The 23,885-nt window shown below is 34.8% G+C and overlaps 1 protein-coding gene across 4 annotated transcripts in view; it reads left to right on the forward strand.

The window, feature by feature from the left end:
• The window catches only part of GABA-B-R1 (gamma-aminobutyric acid type B receptor subunit 1), a 66,010-nt gene extending 45,139 nt beyond the window's left edge, over positions 1 to 20,871 (forward strand). For 3 of the 4 annotated variants that reach the window (XM_083109978.1, XM_083109977.1, XM_083109979.1), the window contains exons 15-16: positions 672 to 809; positions 6,909 to 7,645. In XM_083109978.1, the coding sequence (XP_082966104.1) occupies positions 672 to 809; positions 6,909 to 7,163 (393 nt within the window). In that variant the 3' untranslated portion in view covers positions 7,164 to 7,645. Of the gene's footprint in view, positions 1 to 671; positions 810 to 6,908; positions 7,646 to 11,684 lie in introns of those variants that run through there. The other variant, XM_083109980.1, reaches the window with a different exon arrangement.
• Positions 20,872 to 23,885: the final 3,014 nt, after the last annotated feature.

The raw sequence follows: 23,885 nt of genomic DNA on the forward strand, positions 1-23,885 counted from the left end.
CATAAACCACACCATACAGTGATGCAAGGGCTTCTCGTGAATCTCTTGTGGATTGTTTTCACACCAAAAACGACAATTTTGTTTGTCAACATATCCACTTAACCAGAAATGAGCTTCATCTGAGAAGAATATGTGGACCATATTTTTCACGAAGTGCACGTTGAGTATTCACAAAATAATGCCTATTTTCATAAAATTTTTGGATAATAACCAAACGTTCTTGAAGTGTGTATTTAGCCATGATGAATTGTCACAGTATACTAAACACAAATGACAACTAGTGACAGTTATAACATTTGAAGCATAGTTGCCAGTTCATTTCAAAATCATATCATTCTTATTGGAAAACCATTTGCAATAATTTGCTCAAATGTTTTCAAAATTTCTTGCCATTTATTTCAAGTTAACATTATTTTACAGAAAGTATCTTAAAACTTGCTCAGATACCCAAGAAACATCCACACAACAGTTGTTATTTTGTTCATATAATAGTATATTAAAGTTGAACCAGTACTCTGTGATGCCATTGTGACTTTTATGACCTGATAGTAGTGTGATGTTAATATCGGCATCCAGCAATATAGCCAGTGTAAGTTCAGTCCTAGCTGGGCTTTACATTCTCATTGTTCTGTGGATTATTGAGTGTGGTTAATTCTCATGGGTGATTCTAGGTACTAGAGGTGATCCAGCAGCCAAGAGAGAAAGCCGAGTCAAAGTACAATCCTGATGTTGGGATGTCTAAAGAAGACGAAGAACGTTATCAGAAGTTAGTTGCAGAAAATGAAGAACTTCAGAAGCTTATAGCTGCAGTGAGTATATGAACTTTTGCAGATTGTCAATGTGTCGTATAAGTAGAGGCACATGTTTTTGGTAAATAAAAATGCAAAATTTTGGTAAAAAAAAACAGTCTATTTCAGGTTCAAATGTGGTAAATAGAATAAAATTTCACTGTTATAGCGGTGAAAAAGTTGTATATAAAATGACATTTTGGTTTTATAAAATGTCAATATTCCAAATTTGATTTAAAAACCACTTACTACACAAAATAAACATATCCCTTCTAATAGCACGTTTATGTAGTTATTTTCCTGTAGTTTACTGTTTTCTTATGCTTGTAATAACCGTAAACTACAGGAAAATAATTCTATCATGCAAGCAATGCGTACATACAAGAAAAACGTTTATGTAGTTACCAGAGTATTAAGTTTATTCCTGTATAAAGGGATCTATTTTTGTTTATTAAATATTTACAGCAGAACTAATGAATTTTCTGTGAATTGTATAACTCAGGATAGTTCTGACTTCAGAAAGAGCCGCATCAGTAAATAAACTCAAAATTTCGTGTTTGAGTCTATTTCGCATTTTGCAGTTCATTTCGCATCATTCCGTGACAAATTAGGGTAGGAAAATGCACTTCTCACTTTTCAGGAACGTGAAAAATTAACATTTCAATGTGTTATTTCACCTTTCGTGTTTTCGTCAAAAACGAAATATGCATGCCTCTACGTATAAGTAACTATATCTCTTGAATACTCAATATGTACACACACATTTCACAGGTCATTTTCAAGTCACGTAAAGCATGAAATGTAATATCAGTTACAACACATAACAAGTGCCAATTGTTAATAAACAAAAAATAAATTTAAATGTATAAATTTTCCATGCAGCACTCTGTATGTAACTTTTTTAAATGTGCAAATTCGATTTCATGGTAAATTGCGATGTGGCGAGGAGAGCCGCCACTGAATAAGCTCAGCTACTGCTGCCTTGCAGTAAGGGGAGGGATCCCCAAAGGCTAAGGGAAGGAAAACCCTAATGGCAATCTTCCTAAGGGAAACAACCTGAAAAAAAATTCTTGGTCCTCCAAAGTATGGGGGGTTGGGTGCGAAGCCAGCACCATAAAAATACCACCCGCTAAAAATTCTCAACCATGAAAAGCCGGACAGATTCATGGATGCCGAAAATAACATGTGAAAAGGACTAGGAATACGTTAAACATAGGAACTTGGAATGTAATGACTAGAGCCCGGAAGTTTGGCAAAATGCCTCTTTTTATCTACTGCATATATTGATAAAATTTTTCCAGATATACGTTTATGTTGTTTCGAATGTTTTGGAAGCCTTTTCATTTTGCCTATTTTGCCTATTTGGAACCCCACTGCCTATTTTTAATTATAATGCCTTTTTTTTGCCTTTTTCAATGAAATTTGACATTTTTTTTAAAAAAAATGTATATAAATTATTTTTCTCGCAAAAAACGTTGTTGGCATTTATTTTTCTTCCGTTTATTATGTGAATAATTTTCGCCTTATTTAAGTAATATTGAACTCACGCATGTTTGAACATTGCTGAAGGAGAAAAGTGTGAGAAAAAAGTATTTCATGCTGAGTCAGGATATTGCCTTTCGGTTAACATTTCTTGTGCATGATTGACTGCTGAGGTGGACAGTTGATTTCGAACACAAAGAAAATATTTCTGAAATCTCCCTCTCGAACCCGAAAATTTCAGGAAGTTGCGATTGAGCTTAGTTTACCTCAGCAACCAGTCTTGACGAGATAGGGAACCTGGATATCAGCAGCTATATATTATGCTAACAACCTTCAAAAAATCAGTGAGGTGATCGATGCTCTTCCAGAAAATGAAGGGGCTTCAATTCGTGAAGTGAAAAAACTCCTGTGCTATTCAAGTTTACTTTTGCACATTATGGTGCATTGCCAGAGACAATTACAATTATAGCATCCATGAAAATCTTCGAGGAATCTATGCAGCAGATGATGGAGAAAAGGGGTGAGCTGTTGCGGAAAAGCGCTAACGGGTAGTGAGTGCAAATGAGGACTTGAAACAATTGAAAACAATTTGTGATATTCTAAAAGGTGAAAATGCTGTTACCAAAATGAGTCCAGCTACATTAGCTTGTTATATGTATGCTCCAATAACTTCTGTCGAAGTAGAAAGATCATTTTCTATTATGAAAAACATTCTCTCTGACAGACGACTATCAATGAATGTTTAGAACTTAAAAAGCACCTTGTAGTTATGTGCAATCAAGACGGAGAAAATTGAAATGCTCTTCCCAATTTAAGTTTTAACATTTTGCCTGAAATTATAGATAAAAGTAAGCGACTTCTAAATGTGCCTTTTTTCGGTTTATTTTGCCTTTTTTTTTTCATTTTTAGTGCCTATTTACCACATTATAAATGCCTTTTTGCCTGCCTATTTTAACGAAAATAAATGCCTGAACTTCCGGGCTCTAGTAATGACACTCCTGAAACCAGGAAAAATGCAAGAATTGTCTGAACAAATAAAGAAAACACAAATTGAAATAGTAGCTTTGCAAGAAACTAGATGGAGTGGATATGGCGTAATAAACAAAAAGGACTATAGAGCATTCCATAGTGGTGAAAAAGATAAAAGAGGACTGGCTGGAACAGATTTTATTGTACAAAAAATAATACAAAACCACATAATAGGATTTGTACCTTACAACGAAAGATTATGTAAACTGAGAATTAAGGGCAAGTATAACAATATAACCCTAATCAACACATAATCACCAACTGAAGATAATAAAATAAAACTTTTATGAAAATATCCAAAATGTGATAGACAGTGTTCCAAAAAGTGATGTAATGATTATATTAGGAGATTTTAATGCAAAGCTGGGAAAAGACCAAATATATAGTAAAATATCAGGTAGGCACACATTACATGATGTAACAAGTAAGAATGGAGAAATATTGTGTGAATTTGCAGCTGAAAATAACCTGATGGTTATGAGCACCCAATTTCAGCATAAACGAATACATAAAGGGACGTGGATATCACCGGACCAAAGCACTACTAATCAGATAGACCATGTCTTGATTAACATCAGCAAAAAGGATCTGATAAATGATGTAAGATGTTTAAGAGGCCCAAATATGGACTCTGACCATATATTGGTGCGAGTACTCCTAAAACAGCAGTGTCCATTGAAATGTAGGTGAAAAGTACTAAACAATCCAAGGTGAGGGTGTCGGACTAAATGGCAGAGATCCTGAATATGCAAGGCCCTACCTTGACACCCCACCCCCTTCCAATGTGCCATCATGGCATGGTGCAATGTCCAAAAGTTCATAAAATATAATTTTGAAAATATATTTAATTATTTGATCACAAAATCCATTTTACCCCATAGTGTTCTTGCCAAAATAATGAAAATTATATGCGTAATTCCCAGGATATTTAGATACAGACAGTTTGCACAACATATTTGAAGGGTCAGGGGGGAAAACCAGGTAAGTCAACACTCATCAAGCTCCATAAAAATGGATTTTAATTGCAAAACATGACTAAACGTGTAAATGAAAAGGTAAAAAAAAAAAAAAAATGCTTTCATGAATAGAAGTGGCAAATCTATGAAACAAAAGAATTCATGTTGTAAAGTCTAGGACAGCAGGAAATGACACCAGTACCTCGCTTACTACAGAAAATTGACCTTTTTTTTTTTACCTATGATATTCCAGGAATTTTGAAAAGGTATTTGCTGGTATCAGTGATTAAATCTCAACCAGTCCTTTCCCATACAGGCTTCCCTGGTGGCGCAGTGGCAGAGTCGTCACCATGTAATCAAGGGGTCCCAGGTTCGATACCTGTTGGAGGCACATAGTGGTTCGGATCCCACTTTAAACTGTAGGTCCAGTCTCAATTAGCCTTACTGTGCATAAAGTGAAGTTAGAAAACCAACTCAATCAATCAATCAATCAATCAATCCTTTCCCATACAGATACCTATACAACAGCTCAGCCCTAATATACAGTTGAACCCGAGTTATACGCATGTCAAGGTGAAGAGAAAATTATATGCATAACTGAGAATTACTTGCAAATCAGATTTAGATACCATGTCATATCATTATTAAAATACTGTAATTGCATCTATTTTTTACAACATACAGTATAATACAGGTCATTTCTGTCATAAAGTGGTAAATTAATGAATCTAAAAGTTTGTTTCTTAAGTACATTACATTTGCCACTTTAATGATTCTATGTCAATTAGTGTTCACTGCCCGTATAAATTTTACTTTCTGGTCAAGCATATAACTTTTCCTCTTTCTGTTCTGCATGGCGGACCAGTAGCAACCAAAAACTTTCACTGAAGGAACCGCTGTTCTGTTTTTATCATGAAACACAGCAAACCTCAGCTATCGGCATCTTTTTAACGTGTATGCTTTCACATTGCGATTATGTACAAAATAAAATTGGTATCATGTTCTGAACAACTGCAGCAAGTCTTTCTCCTCTGACAACTTCATGCTGCCTCTCTGCCGCACTGCACGCATCTTTCTTGTAACTTGAAACCGACCGCCGCCATGTCCGCCTATCCTATTTCGTATTTGTGTTTTGTAACAACAAGAATGTATAATTCTGTGACATTGTTGTAGCTTGATTATGTACTAATCAACTGTATTTTATGAAAATTAGTATGTGTATGAGGTGTGCTGGTTAATAATTCTTAATTGATCTGAAAGAAAACAAGTGTATCAGGGGAGAAAGGTAACAAATGCTTTATTCAAAGTATGCACCATCACTAGCTATACATTGTGCCCATCTTTCCCATCAAATTGTGGATGCCCTTCCAGAAAAAGTTCACATTTTGAGGTGATCCAGTCAGCAAGCCATTGTTCGACATCTTCGTAATTGTTGAAGTGTTGCTGGGAAAGTGAGTGAGACATCGATGAAAACAAGTGGTTGTCAGAAGGGGCTAAGTCTGGTGAGAATGGCGGGTGGGGCAAGAATTCCCAGACAAGTGCAGAAATGGTGTGTCTGACGCCTTTCGCTGTGTGTGATGAGGCATTGTCATGCTGCAAAATCACTTTTCTGTGTCTTGTCGCCCAATCTGGGCGCTTTTCGATCAATGCATGGTTCAAATTGATGAGTTGTTGACAGTAGCGAACGGCATTCACTGTTTCACCTGGTTTCAGAAGCTCACACCCTTCTGATCCCACCAAATGCACAGCATTGTCTTCCTTGTGAAGCGGTTCGGTTTTGCGGTCGATGTTGAAGGTTGTCCTGGGTCAACCCATGACTTTTTGAGTTTTGGGTTATCTAAGTAGATCCATTTATCGTCCAGAGTCACTATCCGATGCAAGAAAGATTTTCTTTCATGCCGAGAAAGCAACACTTCACACACCGTTTTTCGCTTTTCCAGTTATATTTCAATCAGATGATGTGGGGCCCATTTTCCTGCCTTCTGGATCTTTCCCATGGCATGAAGACGATCAGATATGGTTTGGCGACCAACATTTAACTTCTCTGCCAGTTGTTGCATTTGCATATCGTCTTCGTCCAACAGTGCTTGCAATTCGGCATCTTGGAATTTTTTGGCTGGCCCGGGCAATCTTTGTCTTTCAAGTTGAAATCACCACTTTTGAATTGTCGAAACAAACGCATACACTCGTCTTGCATTAGGACATTGTCACCGTACGTTTCCACAAGGATACGATGGCTTTCACTCGCGTTTTTCTTTTGATTGAACAAGAAAAGCAGGACGTGCCGCACATGCTCCTTATTTGGTTTGAAGGGCAACATGTTTCCCACACAAACCCAACATCACGATCACTCATACTCGGTTGCACATCCACGGCATTTTAACAGGTACTGTCCTGGCAACACACTGACGTATGAGTTGAGACTGCACCAACCCTTGCTTCTAGCGCCATCCAGCGACAAAATTAAGAATTATTAACCGGCACACCTGGTAACACAGAATTACGTATAAATGCATTACGTACAAATAAGGTTTAATGAATAAGTTTTTAAATTATAATTTCTGGTACCTACAGTAATTTACGTATAAAACAGAATTATACAGAGTTGCATATAACATCAACCGTGTACCCTTGTCTGTTGTTTTATTTTCAGAAAGAAGAAAAAATCCGCTTGCTGAAACTGAAACTACAGGAACGAGAAGCAATCAAAGGAGGACAAGGCAACAAAACCAAGTCTACCGACATTAAAAAAGATGCAGACCCAGGTTCAAAAGGTGATGTCATTACCTCCGATTACATTACTGGAGAAGGGAATTCAGATTCTGCCATTGGAGCAGGAATATCTATTTACACTCGAAGTTCACGAGCTTCACAGTCAGATTTTGAATTTTCAGAATCTTATCTGTGATTAATCTGTAGGCAACAATGCATTCTTACCTCAGGCAACTGCACATTGTTGCATTTGGCTTAATTATTTTTGCAGTTACTTTGTGTTTGACAACTTTTTCTTTCAACGCTTTTAAATGTGCGTCATTGATTTGAGGTACATAGCATGATTCTTGGCATTTTACAGAAGAAATTATATTTATAATAGTTTTGTATTACTGCCTATATAATTTTAATTGACAGGATGAAGCTTACATTGCATTACTTAGTAATAATGCTGCAAGTAATTAATGTGTTAATATGTCATCTTTGCATTATTCAGCTGTAAACAAACTTAAAATGACTGATTTATCTATGAAAATATTATATTTCTAATCTGATTTGCTTTGCTCAATGCACCATAAGACACACAATTGCAATCTCACCGAATGTGTTCATTGACTTGCTCATCATATGTTGCAGAAAAAAAAGAAAAACAAAGAATAAATCACTCATCAAAAATCCATAATTGATATTGCTTTTGTCATAGTTGTTGCATTTAATTTATACTTCTTCTCTGTGATTTATTTTTAGAAATATATATTTTAATTTATTTAAGTATTGTTCTGTCTGCTGTTCAGTGAACATAAGTGTGTGTGTGTGTGTGTGTATTTTCTTCTCTATTATGTTCAGTTTAAGGAACCAAGCTTTTGCATGTAGATAATAATAGTATGCAGTTGTATGTTATGTATGAATGATGAGTCTTTTCTGTCCAGTTATGTTGGTGTGTATGTATGTGTGGATTTGTGTTGTAGGCATATCGTATACATTAGAAAGTATTAGAAAGTTTGCACTTTTTTGTGAAAAAATGTAGTGAAATCTGATAAAGTGACTGGAATTGAGCCAAAGAAATCAGAATCATTTTTGCTTAGCTTCAGTTAATTTTGACAACTCTATGATGAGAGAATTAACAATTACATAATCACTCCAGTTGTTCCAGTTTTAATGTTTTAGGGTGTGTGTTGGTAGAGTATTGTGGGAGCAAATTTTTAAGGGAATGGAATGATCACGTTGGATCTTTTTTTCTCAGCGTAAACACCACCAAAGGTGGTGTGGGTTTCTTTGTGGTTGTACATTTCTCAGAGTCATTTTACCAGCATTTTTTCTCCACTGCTGATTAACCAAACGGGACAGAAAAGTGATAGACTGAGCAAGGTGCAAATACAGCTTTTATTCATATATCTTGTAACTTATTGAAATGTTTAGAGAAGTATCACATGTGTGCTCTGTAGTCCAGGTTTTCGCAATGTAACTTTACATACACACGTTTAAAACAACACAGCAAAGCATGTTTCATCCCAGCAAATGAATTGTCCAGTTCTGATGTAACAAGTAATGTAACATATTACAATCATGTAATGCAAGTACAAAAAAAAAAGTAACGTCACATGTGTTATTTTATTCCCAACTCAGAATCTAGGGCTGTGGATGTGGCACGCTAGCTATGAGGGGCGCAATGCTACATCATCGAAATAACTGCCATTTATATCTTTATAGCCTTATGCAAAGTGGCTCACATTATTATTACGGTATTTATTATTGCAGTAAGGTAACATTTATGTTTACATAAATATTCACAGCAGATTTATTACCCCATACATCAGAAAAGTGTAAAATTAAGATTGACATGTTATATGCTGTACAATGAAGAAAGTCTTTGAAAGAAAGTATATTAGTAATTTCTACTCATATAGGACATTAACAAACATAGATATTGCAGCTGATGGCAGTTAAATAAGGATACAGTGAAGCATCAGTTCTTCATTTTCAGGAACCAAGGTGAAAAAAACTTAAAATGTGGGAAAATGTAAAAGGAGGGTTCCGTTTTAATCATATTACACACAGGCTAATCAAGACTGCATGCTGGACATGTCTACCTCCACTGAGAATTGAGGAGCAGATTAACGTATTGCATGAACTATAATAATATTGCTTTCAGTTGAAATTTGGGAGTGTGAACATGAAAATAAGGAGTATACAAGTGCCACTTCTCCATTACTTCCCCCCCTCCTCGTACTACATGTCCCCATGAGTGTCACAGTGTCAAAACACTTGACACACACAAACACACACACAGGAAGCACACATTGCATACCTATGTATATCTAATGAATATTAATAATTTCTATGAGTTTGCTTTTGTAGTTTAGATATATTCTTTACATATAAAAATCTCTTTGGTGTGGTGTTATTTTTTTCTAGAATGTGAAATGGTAAGTAATTTGGTTACTGTTATTAGATACATTTAAATTAGCATTTAGTGAATGGTGAAAGTTTTTGTGGCATCTTTTATTATCGCTGGACATTACTTTATCAACATTTACTTTGGTTAACACGATAGATAAAAAAAAACACACACTCAGTAGCTCGTATGACACTTTTTCCTTAGCATTTTAAATGTAAACATCTCCATTCTTGTATGGGGAAAATTTTGTAGTATGTGAAATGTATGAACCAGTTTAAGGATATAGATAGGCTAATCAGGACTATATCTACAGTTTAAACTAGGATCTGAATCATCATGCTATATGTATACGCCAGCAACAACTTTACACTATCGGGGAGGTCCAACAATGTTGTTACTGTATGAAAACTATAGCACTGCCTATTAAGAAATAAAAATAAATGCAGCCACCGCAGTGACAAAAGTCAGTGCGAGTGGTTGACCTACGATCTTGATACTTTAAGTCCTGTTCTGTTTAAATGGCAATCAGTGTTGTCAAACAGAACAAAACTTTGAATAGAAATATAGTAATTTAATTTGTTGCAGAAGAATTATCATGAATTTAATCTTGTGGTTTTCAATTAGATGTCTTGTGCATTGCGCGTGCTTGATAACATGCAACATGAGGTACCTTAAAGTGTATATGTACACATTACAGAGAAGAGCATTTTTCACTTAACTGCTGCAGGAAATTTAATAATAGAAATGTGACAGAGGTGTGCTATCACGTAATATATTCATGTCAAAGTGAAATCACAGTATCTCCCAGCATGTAGGACTTGCCTTTCTGGCAGTGACCCTCTGTTGCCACATTTACCTACGAGCAACCTTTCAAACGTCCTGCCCGAAGCAGCCATTAGGGAAACAGGATTTTGTCAAAATAACCGTTCACCTCTGTAATTGCACACCAGTTCCTGGCTTGACACTACTGTAGAATATCAGTTTCTTATTAAAATTGTCAAAATTTTCAATTCCAATATTTCTATAAATAGTCTGTAGTTTTCTGCAAATTTATGCCACTTAAAACTTAATACGAAAGTACAACTCATATGCCCTGACTGTGTAACGTAAATATCTAAATACACAGTTTTTTTTCCCAAGAAAACACCTATTGCATTACCTTTATTTAGAGCAAAGAAGCATTTAGTTTTTTCATGGAATATTTCAATTTCATCGATCAGGAGAAAGTTTGCTGTCAGTAAATTTTATATTGGTATGTTATCAATATGAGCATGGCCATATTTAAGGGGAGAGTTGAGTGGGTCCATAATGGCTTAGTGAACATTTTGCATTAATCTTATAATAAAATGAGCAGGAACGCAAGAACTGGACAAGCACTACAATGTTCATGAGAGCTCTGAAAACTTTATGTGCGATTTTTTAAAGTGACCTATAGATATACACATCAGACATCTCATTATACTTCAGGTTTTGATGCCAAATTTGCCTTCGAACCCCATTAAATTGAAAATTCATTAAAAAAAATAACAGTGTATATTTTCTATTTCAGTTGGGCAATTTCATTCACAATCTCATGAATATATACACACATCTGAATGTTAATATATTTTGATAAACAATTCTTATAATTTAAAAGTCCAATAAATAAATATTAAAAGTAGTAAGAAAATTGCTATGCACATCTGAATTAATATTCATCAAAATTCAATATTTAGATTCACAGTACTTAGAATTATTTTAACTTTAACCTCAATAATAATAATGCCAACACAGATGAACAACAGATACTAGAATTTTAATATTTTTGGAGACTGAAAACTGAACTCCTTCGATCCTTTATGGCAAAATTTCACATCAGTCCGTCACGAATTTATATTAAAGATCAAACTAATTGACTGATAGTGGCTGCAGGCTGATGATGGTGCCGGGATTTGTAAAAAATAGCCTTTGAATTTCCTCTACCAGTCTGCATTTCTAAATGTTAATATTTTCTTTTTGTAAGGTAATACTTTACCAAGTTCTTTTGTTACAGAGTGCAGCATTTCATTCCTAAACTTGCATTTTTTTTTGTCAAATCTGTACAGTATTCATAATCGGTATCAACGTATTATATATTGGTTAATGTAAAAACTTTTTTTTTGTTAAAATAATCAATGTTAGAATTGATTCTTTGTTCTTATTTATTGTAAGAATAAAAGGTTACAGGTTGTTATATGTATGTGCGTGTGTATTACTTGAATTGATATTTTGTTTTGTTCATTATGATACTGGCATGTATTTTCCTGCATTTTGTTTATTTTGCCTTGTTCTTTTAAACAGTGTGAAGCCACATGGTCTTTAGCCTTCCGAGTGCCAATTCTTGCGTCTGAGTAAATAGGCGAAGACATCAGTTTGTGTTTCCGAGGGTTTTAAGCAACAGGTAGCTCCTCTAGTACATTGTCTTTTACCTGGCCAGGCTACTTTTTTTAAAAAAAATCTATACATATATATTGTATAACAACTGCCAGATATCAACGTCCATTCAGAGAATGCCATTGTGATAGGAAGTATACCTAGAAGTCAACTCATGCATGCCTAGCTGCTTTATATTTTATGGATGCATATTCTTTAGTGTACTACAGTTTTATGAGCGTTGTTATTTATATTGCCTAAGGTATTTGTAATATGTCTATGGGTGTTCCTTTTTTAAAGATTGAGTGAAAATGTAAGCATGCTGTCAACGCAAAATATTTTTGTACCCATGGGGAAGTTACATGGCATTGCAATTGTGCATTTATTTGTTCTATCGCATTTAGACTTCTTTGTATGTTTTTTTATAGTATTTTGTTTCCCCTGCGTTGCTGTGTATAATGAATGTATGCCTGTTTATATCTTGTGCATTTATTTTTTTAATATTTATTGTTTATTCTTGACAGTTTTCAGAAGTATATAATATTTTATACAGTGTTCCCTTGTTTCAAGCAAAAAAAGCATGTCTTAGAAAATGGCTTTCTCGCAAGCTAAATTGAGAACTAAATAAATTAGAATTTCATTTAATGGGTCATGATGGCAAAGGTAACAGATAGGGGTTCGAGATTGTTAACTTGGGTATGAATATTTTCTTTGTTTCTAATCAGTTCATAACTCATTGTCATGAAAAGCTTTGAGAAATAACCACATTTTTAAAAAATGCAAGAGAATATCTTGTGATATGAAGGGAATGGGGATGGGGGAGAGACATTGACAAAAGTTAATTTGTTGATAGTGGAGAATGAGCAAAATGTCTTTGGTGCAGTCAGTAGGCCTTCAGACCAGGTTTGACTCCCATGGTGGGTGATGTCGAGGTGGGAATCTTTATGAAAATGTTCCGACATTGAGTGGCTCTTGCGCTTACTCAGCAGAATGACCGGTACCAGGGTGGGGTGGGGACAACCTTGGGAGGTAACGTCAGCCAGAGCATGGTGATAGTCACATCACCTCCAGTATGACCAAGTTTGAGAAAGTGTTTAGGGTATCTTTACATTTTAAAGAGTGTTAACCAAATATACATTAGTGTCAAGAACTTGTTTTAAATATACTCTCGAACTCTGTTAAGACTTGCCTGTTTGCGTGAGAATTTATAAAACTTAGATGGAGATACATTTGTTGAGAGATGTTGAATATACAAGACTAAAATTGGCGGTATAGTTTTTACTGCAATAAATAATATTAATCTGCCATCCAAATGATGGAATATAGTGGGTGTTGTAGAAATAATTGAGGGGTTACAAAAATTTATTGCAAGTAAAGTATTTAACATACATTAATAAAACCAGTCCAGAACGAACGTGGGGCTGTTTTTTTTTACACCTATAAATGTTCAATGTGTGCACCATGGGTGACACAGCACAAATTGACAAGATAGTCTAGTTCTTGCAACACTCGCATCAACATGGGCCTGTCGATAGTGTCTAGGGCTGCGATATCATGCAGCATCGGTGAGACAAATACCCTGTCTTTGATGAAACCCCACAAAAAGAAGTCTCACGGTGTAAGGTCCGGTGATCTTGGGGACCAAAACATTGCACAGAACACTGTGAGTGAGGTGGGTGATTTGAGTGTCACCTAGCGGCAGGAATATGAAATATCAGCTTAACAAAACGTACACGCACAAACTATTGCGTTCCTCGATCGTTCTGGACTGGTTTCATTAACGTAAGTTCAATAGTTTACTTGCAATAAATTTTTGTAATTCCTCTATTTATGAAACACCCAATACATACCATTTAAGAATTACTGTAATTGTTATGCATTTCTTACAAACAGGTGCACTATAAATTACCAGTATTGGTAAATTTCATGTTAGTATTGAAAAGAATCCCATTTAAATAACACATAAGGAATAATTCATACTTTGCAGATAGGCTAATATCACCAGTATTGTAAATGGCTTCACCGTCCTTACATACCCGATAATTTTGCTTTTAAATCTGGTTTCTCACAAGCTTTATTAATTATGAATGTGAAAAATCTATCACTGTATCAAAAGCAGTGCTATAAATTTACTCACAGTATGACTATATATCTAAACAACCTGCCATGTATTATTCAATTATTCATCAATTAAGATATACTCTGAAAACTGAATAATTTATATAGTTTTCTCCAATTTGCATGGGACTTCTAATGAACAATATTTCTACAGTTTCAGATTCTCTCTCTATTTTTCTATTTATTTTTTAATTAAAGTAGAATATTGTTATTTCTCCAGCACGCTGTTATTTTCAAATTTTAAAGTAATGCCTTTATATTTAAGAAAGGAAACAGTATGTTTCTTAACCCTTTTCCAATTGCATACTTCTATCATCATGCTGTAAATTGCAGAACTTATGAGAAGAGAGTTTCTGTGAAGTGTATGCATGATAAAGCATGGCGATAGAGCCAAAGCTATTGGGAAAGTGTATTAACTATACAGCATGATGTTCTTAACAAAATGTCAATATTTGTGTTATAAATACATGGAATCTTAGACACTCATTTTTTTTCAATTATTATTTTTTTGAGATTTGATTTTTTTTAAACATTTTATTTTGTGTTATGGAAGGTAAAGATAAAAGTTATTTTCTAGAGAAAAAGTATTTTAAATAGCTGTTTTCTTATATACACTTGCAGTTTTATATAAACCATTTATGTAAGTGATAATATTGTCGTTGCAATGTGTTTTTTATACTGAAGATTATGCTAGGATTTTTGCTGGGGGTTAGGCCTCTTCCATTTCATAAAATTGTTTCATTTTGAAAATTGAAGCTGAGATTCCAAATTGCAGAACCTCCTTATGTGAGTATTCATGGTATTCAATAAGAGGACTCCTGAACAGACACCATTTTTAGAATTTATCTTGATGGTATGTTTTTTTTTTGTTTTTTTTCAAAGCAACAGTGTTTGGTTATTGTTCTTACAGACTCACTGCTTCCTTTTCAAAGCTAAGAAACCATTAACAAATAGGTAATGTACATAAATTCAGGAATTTGTTCATGAGTATCGCCACTGTTAGCTCCCATATATTTGAATGGTTAACATTCTTGTCTTTGACGCTAGAAGTTCTGGGTTAGATCTCTGGTGGTAGTCGGAAAAGATCTGTGTGGGCAATTTGGTAGCTGCTTGAAAGTAACAGCAGCAGATTCCAGTCTAGAACACTAGATGGCAGTGCTGATGGGACTTGATTCACTTACTGAGTGCAGGGTGGCTACTCACCGGGAAGGAATTATGCATGAATTATTGGCATCTGGAAAATGAATCAGAATTCTCTCAATCAGTCATCCTTTGCAGAGTAATCTATCTGACAGACAGAAGATTATTGCAAGATAAGATATTTTGGAAGTTGATTAGGTAAATTTGAGTTTGAAATTCTTATACAATTAACTATTTTTGTAGATAAGTATATTCCATAACATTTGTGACTTGTGTTTGTAGATGTATTTCAAGTATGCGAAATGGCAAATATAAACTCGCGCACCTTAAATTAAATATTTTAAATAATTAATATACTGTTTAATTGAATTGCAATTTTTGGATACATTGGAAGCACACGGACCCATTATATTGTTAATATGTTTGTGTGTGTCTGTAAGTGGGTGGTGAGTGGTGATAATACGTAATGTTGAAATAGAGCAAATATCTGCTTGGACCTTGATTTTTGAAACGTTTGCCTTGAAAACCGGGGATTATACTTGAATTTTGACATCGTCGTAGAATGGCCACCCTGGCGTGTCACCCAACAAAAGCAGCTCAGCAGGGCTTGAGCTTCAATGGGCTGTTACACCTTGGAGTAGTGTTTTAGTATTGTTAAAGAAGTTCATAAGAAGTTTTTTTGGGGAGTCCTGGGTCCAAAGAGACTTTAAATGGTAGAAATGCAGTTACTGAGAGTAATGGTAACATTACATGGAGTTTTCCGTGTGGAAACTTCGGATCAGATTGTTGCGTGGAAAGTTTGTACATCAGTCTACTCGGAAAGGCAACATCAGATTTGTTTAATGCTGAGCCGATGCAATGTTGAATACCAATATTGATACCCTCATTTGCAACTTGTAACAATTCACAAGTAGTTCAGAATTTTTATAAATTTTCCACTGCTTTGAAATATTCGTATTTTCACATGAGATAATAATGTAATCACAAAATACATTTCTCCCCACATTAGACTGCAATGTAAGAGTATTGCATAGCATTTTAGTAGACTCCGTGAAAATACTGAGTTCCAGAAAAGTATCAGCCAGTATCGGAGATTAAATTCTAGTAGATACTTTTTTGGTATTGGCTCATCGTAGATTTATTTGATGTATTCAGATAACCACATGGCAAGTTCATACGTGTAAGAAGGTGTTGGGTTTTCTCCTGTCAGATTGTTGTACTGTGCAGGTGCTGCCACATTGCCTTGTCAACAGTACAACCCATGTGGGGTGACTACAACTTTTAACTTTTTGCTCAGACATTTCAAGCTGATACACGTAAATAAGTTCTTGCATTTGCACTTATGTTAGTGAGCTGAGAATTGTAGAAAAAAAACATTTCAAATGTCTACAACTCAGTTCACTAACATAGCGAAACTAGACTTTTACTGACAAGAAAAATTGAGCTAGTGCACCTATTTCAATAATTAAGTCAATGAATAGTGTATAGAAAATATTTTTCATTGATATTTAAGTATCTAAAATATGATCTGGTGTAGTCCGTTTCTTAGAATATATCAATAATCTATGTGCTTAAGTGCCAAAAAAATCTAGTCTTTTTTGGATTTCTGCATATCTTACCTAATTATAATTACTTTGAGGAAAAAGATTCAGGATTGTGACACAATACTTTGGGACAAATTAGTCTGCTTCTTTTGACTAATCTAAACTTTGATCTATTACTTACAGTATACATATTCTATATAAAGGGTGATTCCCTCGCTAGAGGCCCCAAATTTTTGTCTATAAAACTGCCATTTACTTAAAGTTTGTATTGAAGATTTGTATGCACATACATTAAACAATGTAAAACAGGACTCATATGCGATGCTGAAAATGGTCCCCTTCCACATTCAAGTACTCTTGTACACGTCTCTCCAAATTCTGGAATACTTTTCTTAAAGTGGCATTTTTCATGGTCTGTCAGTTTCAATTCTTGGACACATGGTAAGCGTGTAGTTTAGATTTTTTTTTGCAGCTTTTTGACACGTGGAACATGGGAGATAAGTTTCTTGGGAAAGTCTTCACAATGATTTTGATGCTGATGCCAGTAATTGCTCCTTTACATCCTGTTTTGTCTCTTCAGACATTTTCCGGTCTCCTGAATGCTGTGTGACAAGACTTCCCTTTGTCTCTTTCTTACCAATTTCTGGATACAACACTTTGAAGGTAAAGTCTCACACGAAATTCATTCTGAAATACTCTTTGACATGCTTTAAATGAACCAGTTTGCCAGTATTAACGAACAAGGAACACATGCTCTTTGATTGTGTACATTGTAATCCCTATACATTCAAGCCAACACTACCGAGATGCATTGTCGCGGAACAAAACAAGTGAAGGTAACTGGAAGAGTCCAAACCTATTGCAAGGGGTTAGATCCTGTTTTACATTGTTCAAGGTATGTGCATACAAAATTTCAAGACACACTTTAAGTAAATAGCAGCTTTATAGACAAAAAGTTTGGTGCTTCTAGCGAGGGAATCTCCCAATATATAGATATAACTAGTGTCCATATCTAGGATTCTTGTGGTTACTGTCTCGCCACCGGAGGTACTGAATTTGCACTACCCTGGTCATTGGTGTTGTTTTTTGAGTATCTCTCCATCAATTTAATGTAATCATCATTCATTATCGTCACTGTGATTTGTCAAAAGGGACAAACCAATGTAAATTAAAATATTTATACTATAATTTATACTATTTTTATGAACTTGCCCAACAGAGCCCTTGACTTAGCTTTGTACAAATTTTCTTGTATACTTTTATTTGTGCATAAAAACTTCTTCAAAAGCCTCAGTGAAATTTATAAATCTGGACAAAGTCTAAGGATTCTTAAAATCTATAATTGCAAAATTGGTCACTATTTTATTAACTGTACAATTGCTCCAAATGGTTTGGTGTTAAAATTCCAGTATAATACTTCACAACTGAGATGCACACAAACTTTGAAAACCATTAATACTACATTTATGTATTCTTGTATTTCTCAATATAATCCCCTAGGGGTCCAAGGTTCAAATCCTGGCCTGTGCATGGGTGGTGTTTGTCCCTTCATCAATTTCATATCATTCAACCTCATCTTCGCGATTAGCCAAAAGTGACAGAAATGTCAAACAAAATAAAACTGGTCAGTCAACCCGCAGCATAAAATGCACTGGTATGCTGCTCAGCCAAATTTACACCTCACATTCAATATTTTCATTTGCAAAACACTTGCTGCCAAAGTGTACTGATTACATGACAAATGTTCATACATCATAAACAGGAAGTATTTCTTTATGAACACCCTGTGCTGGAAGTCCTTTTACTCACAACATAATGGTTGTGAACTACCATTCCTGCCATCTACCAGCGTCTCATAACTATCATGATCAACCATCCTGTAACTGATTTCCCTTGTGTTTGCATGTTTAGCTCACCATAAAATTCAACAAGATGGTTTCTTTTCCTGAAGGGAAAAGTTGCACAATTTTTATTGTTTGATTCCACAGTACTGTTTTTTTAATGTTACGTATGCACTGAGTTATTATTAGTGAAAACAATATTATCACTTTGTGTGTTTTTTAAGCATTGTAAAAAAGCAACAGGTCACCCACAATGCATTTCTTTATATACTTCCTACCACAATGAATTTTTGTGTTTTATGTTTATTATATATTTTTAGAAATACAGCCTTGGCCATAGAGTTGCAAAAGAAAAATGAACTCAATGTAAATAAGGTTTAAGGCTTCATGCTGTATACAAATTTTTTCCCCATTTTATCTCTGCTTACTCAAGTTTGAAAAATTTTGTTGCCTCATTGTTTTTGGTAATTTAATTTGCTTTTTTAATTGCAGTAAATGAAGCGTTAGTTCCCAAGGAGTCTTCATCATGACCAAAATATCTGCGGACAAAATTACATAGTTTACTAACATTTTCAAATAAAACACTTAAGAATTAGTTTTAGATGCTCTTTTTTTATGCACAAATTGAGAATCAAAATTTTATTGGCACTAGTTGCTTCATTAAGTTGATATTTTTCTAATTTTTCTAAGAACATCTCAAACGTGATAGGCTGCTGTAGTTTTCTTGTACAATTATTAAACACTTTTTAGGTTTGAATTGAACCCTCTTCTTGTGATAGTCCATTTCAAAGCTACATGTGCTCAAATTGCCCATCTCCATATTTGTCCTATTTGTTTTGTGCTATGTCAGGTACTATGATTGAAACATCTGTCAACATCCTAACCAGTACAAATCTACCCCACATAAATGTCTAGGATGAAAGATTTAAAACGTAAAAGTTTGTTTAAGTCCATGTTATGCTCAGATAGCTTAACACATTAACTGCCAGGGTGGCTTCGCCAATGCCTTCCTCCTGCACCAAAGTGATTATTGGACTTCAGTTCGCAAATTCGCAAAATTCGCTTTTTTTCCTGTAAAAAAAATAGAACAACCAAAACACTTTTATGTTCACTATATACCCCGCACCTAATGTGCCTCATTGTTATACTCCTGAGCAGTGGCGGCGATGGGGTTCCAAAACCAGGGGTCAAGATGCAAAACTGGGGGTCAGAGAGAGTATATTTCCTTTTGTAGATAAGGTTTAGCATAGTGCAGGGGCAAAAGTGGCAAAACGTGGGGGGGGGGGGCAACTGCCCCCCCATAATTGCCTCCATTGCTCATGACCGATGACGCTCTAGGAACAACAAAGTCAAGCCATATGTTTCAGTCATGATGACCAATATGGTGTGATTGGTGTGTGCCAGTTTCGGTCATTATGACCAACATGGCTAGAGAACTTGTTAATGGGCACTGGACCTACAGTTCAAAGCTGGATCTGAATTAACTCCAACAGTGATTGAACCTGGCACCCCTTGTTTACGAGTTGGAGTTGTTGTTTTAAGTCCACTTTATGAACAGATAGGCTAATTGGGGACTGGACCTAGAGTTTAGAGTGGGACCTGAACCACTGTGTAATGTGCCTCCACCGGGTATCGAACCTGGAACCCCTTGATTACACCTTGTTTACGAGGCCACAGTATTACCACTAAATCAACAGGAAGCTTACTGTAATATTGAAGTGACTGCAAATAGTAATCGACAGTTTGCATCCACATAACTTTGTACAGTCAACGGCAAAGATAATGGTAGGCAAATTGTCCACCGCTATTTTCATTACTTTCTTTTTCCTACATCCAGTGTTGTTTTAAGGAATTAAACTATGTTGGTTCGAAGCAGGCATTGTTCTCTGCTTATCGAAGTCATCATTTGAATTCGTTGTCATCATATTGTGTAATTCAGACCGAATGAAAATGGTGGTGGACAATTTGCCCACTGTTTCTTTTGCCGTTGGTGTACCTGATTGTACAACTGGCCTTTGAAGGGCAAGATTTGAAATGTGGATTTTCATTCAACAATGTAATTGCAACTTCCATCATCAGTACCAAGAATTGAACTTGGATCACTTACTCAAAATGCAAGGTAAATGCAGGTTTCCCATTGCTTATGCACATAGAATACACCTACCTACAGTTGAAAATTGATGCACCTTGTATTTTTTGGTCAAACACTACGGAAGTCCTTCAAGGAGTTCCAAATTCACGAAATTCCATTCTCTCTCAGACTTTTCTCTATTGTAAAGTAGCGTTTCGCATTACCAATAAAATTTTACTTCTCATAAGGACCTCAAGGACAAAACTCTTTGCTACCAGTCTGAAACATGTAGTAGCAAATTGATAATTCCCATCAAAAAATGTATTATTGAAGGTATTGAAGGTTTTTGCATATATATGGATAAAAGCAAGGAGGGCCAAAAGGGCTAAGTAAAAATCAAAGAAGGTAAAAGGAAACACTCACTCCGGTGAGTGTTTCCTTTTACCTTCTTTGATTTATATATATATATATATATATATATATATTAGTCCACAAAAATAAAGCACATATATTTAATAAAAGTATCATTTAGAAGTTTAAAATCGTGTACTGAACTTTCTTTTTGGAGGTTTTCTTTTTGACTGCATATGATTTTGTTGTGGTGAGTGTTCTGTGTGAGAGAGCAAAAAAGAGGATATACAATCGTTACTTGTGCATTCAACATTCTTCAATTTTTCCTTCTTTTTTTTCAGCATGATATGCATGTTCCTGGTAATTATATTTTGTGACCATTTCATAATATATCATCTAGTGCATGAGACCATCTTACCATTTGATTTATCTGCTAGTGAAGCATCAGTGAATTGAGTGTTTATCCTTTTTCTTAAAAAGAACCAATGCCATGAAATTACCCCATTTTGTCTGTAGTTTTAAAACTGTAAGCATAGACAATTATAGGAAATATGATACAGTAAACAAGGTGTCAGATTGTAAATAAAATACTCAAGTGCATTGATTGGGTGTTGGTGCCTTTGGGCCTTCAAATCCGAGGTAATTCATGTACCTTCTACCATGTTGCTTCAATTTTTCTGTGTACCGTGAACAGATTCTAACTGACAATTGTTGACTCGCAAGACCTGAATGTAGAAATGCGCTATTTTTCTGATCATTATACCTTTTGAATGCAACCTAAAGGTTGTGTCTAACTTTCCCTCAGAAGCCAATGATTTAAAAGATTTTACTGTTGCGGTGTGTGCAGAAATTGCACTTCTGAGATAGTGAAATTGTAATATATAAGAACGTGTGGTTAATTTGTTGAGTGAGTGAATCCAGAATCAATTTATGGTGGGGGTATGTTGTGATGCATGAAATTTACCATTTACGTTGTACTTGTGGGTAATTTTTTGAACAGATTCCGATGATTGTATATTAGGGATGATACAGATTAATAAATCTTATCTGTATTGGCTGGTATAGGCATAATGTAAAATTGTCAACAATTTTACAGTTCTATTATTACTATAGATGGCTTGTGACTTGGTGCAAAATACTGCCATTTTGTTATTTTTTTAAAAATATAATAGTGTGATTAATATACCTTGGTTCTGAAGTTAGGTACATACAGTAAAACTTCTCCTAACGGACACCTCTAAATTATGGACATTTTTAAATTTCCCGGCAGAAATACATGGGGTTTAAAGGCAATATTACTTCTTAATAACGGACGCGGACACTGAAAACTACCTCCCCAATGCAAATAAAACCTCTTAATAACGGACAGCCTGAAAGAAAACTGTCGCAATTCGACACAACAATGGCCAGCATTTCGAACTAGCGCACATTGTTTCATGTTACACCGAACGTATTTCTTTTTAAAAGTGCAGACAGTAGACAGTATTCTTTGTGGTTATCTTGAGAAGTGTGTCTTTTTGAATGCAGTAATTTAACAAAGGATTACACTACATGTACTGTATTTTCTTTTTTGAAATTTGTAATGTATGTAGGGATACTTTAGTAAATATAAATTCACCGTATGTAGTACAGTATTTTGTTCCTTGAATGTAGGAAAAAAATACATTATGTTCGTAAAGTATGTACTGTAATATGCTTATCCTATTGTGTAACATCCTACACTTTTTTCTGAATAGCGGACACTTCTTCGTAACGGATGTCTATTTTTCCCCCAGGCCTGTCCGTTATTCAGAAGCTTAACTGTACCTTCTTTGTACAAGGCAAAACCTTTTCAGGCACCTAGTTAACAGTGAAACAAGGCATGACATATAGCAACATGAAGTGAAGCATATCAGGAGTGAGGTAGCCCCCCTCCCCACACATTAACAATCAAGGCCACCCGCAGAGGAGCCCCCCCCCTTCCCAGAGATATCTATGAAAAGTACATATAATTCAAATGGTGAAATTATAGCAATATTTTATTAAAAATAATATTGTTTCTGTGATTTACAGCAATTAACTGCTACATAAAACAAAATAATGAGAGAACGTTTTCAGAGACATTAAAATCCTGTTAACTGTCGCAACTAGGGGTGTGGGGGGGACTGTGGAAAGTCAGGAACTGTTCATGAATAAAGTGATAGATGTTTTATCGAAAGGAAGCAAAGGCAAATGTAGTTTCTATTTGAGTATTGGACTCAAATCCGAACTTGTCAACAACAACAACAAAGTATTTTCAATTTCAATTTTATTATTTGCAAAATAATAACAACAACAATTTGTACCATTTGAAAATTAAATATGCTGTGAAAGTTTCTGTTAATGTACTATAAATATATTCAGAGACTTTGAAGTTGTTGCAGAAACAGCAACATTTCAAAATCACTTTTCCCATTTGTATCTTCCTTTAGAACATAAAAACATGCTAATGTATTATAGTAGTAGGTCTTCCTTTTATCAAATTATCAAAGGTAAGATATTGAATATGAACATAGGAGTTAATTGCAATGTTTGGAATAGTGGATGCTATGCAAATAATAAGGATTGATGCTTAATTTTTGATAAAATTCCTAAATATTGTTTAAACTATTTCTATGCTTTTTATTTGAAGTAATGATTTATTTTTATATCCAGTTTCTCTCCAACCAGTGCTTTTTTAATAGTGATATGTATAAAAGTTACAGTATGTGTCAAATTGCATTTTTGTTGTATCATATTGTTAAATGGTATATTTGAATTCTTTTAGAGGCAATGGTGAGAAAAAATCTGGTTGATTTTTACTAAGACAGACAGTTTTTATAATACCTTCATAAAATCTTTGTATAATTTGCACATGTAACACTTTTACTAAGTCATAATTGAAGGGCTCTGGTGTAAAACATGGTAAGGGACATTTTGGTCAGTTCTGAGTTCATTAAGAGAAAAGGTTATTATAAGCTATACTGTAGATAAATTGTTTTTGTGTTATGTTTACCAATATCAGAAGGTTTCATTGATACCAATGCAAATTGCATGACCAAAATGT

The sequence above is a fragment of the Lepisma saccharinum genome, chromosome 23 (genome assembly GCF_977018435.1).
Source record: "Lepisma saccharinum chromosome 23, izLepSacc3.1, whole genome shotgun sequence".
Classification (NCBI taxonomy): Eukaryota; Metazoa; Arthropoda; class Insecta; order Zygentoma; family Lepismatidae; genus Lepisma; species Lepisma saccharinum.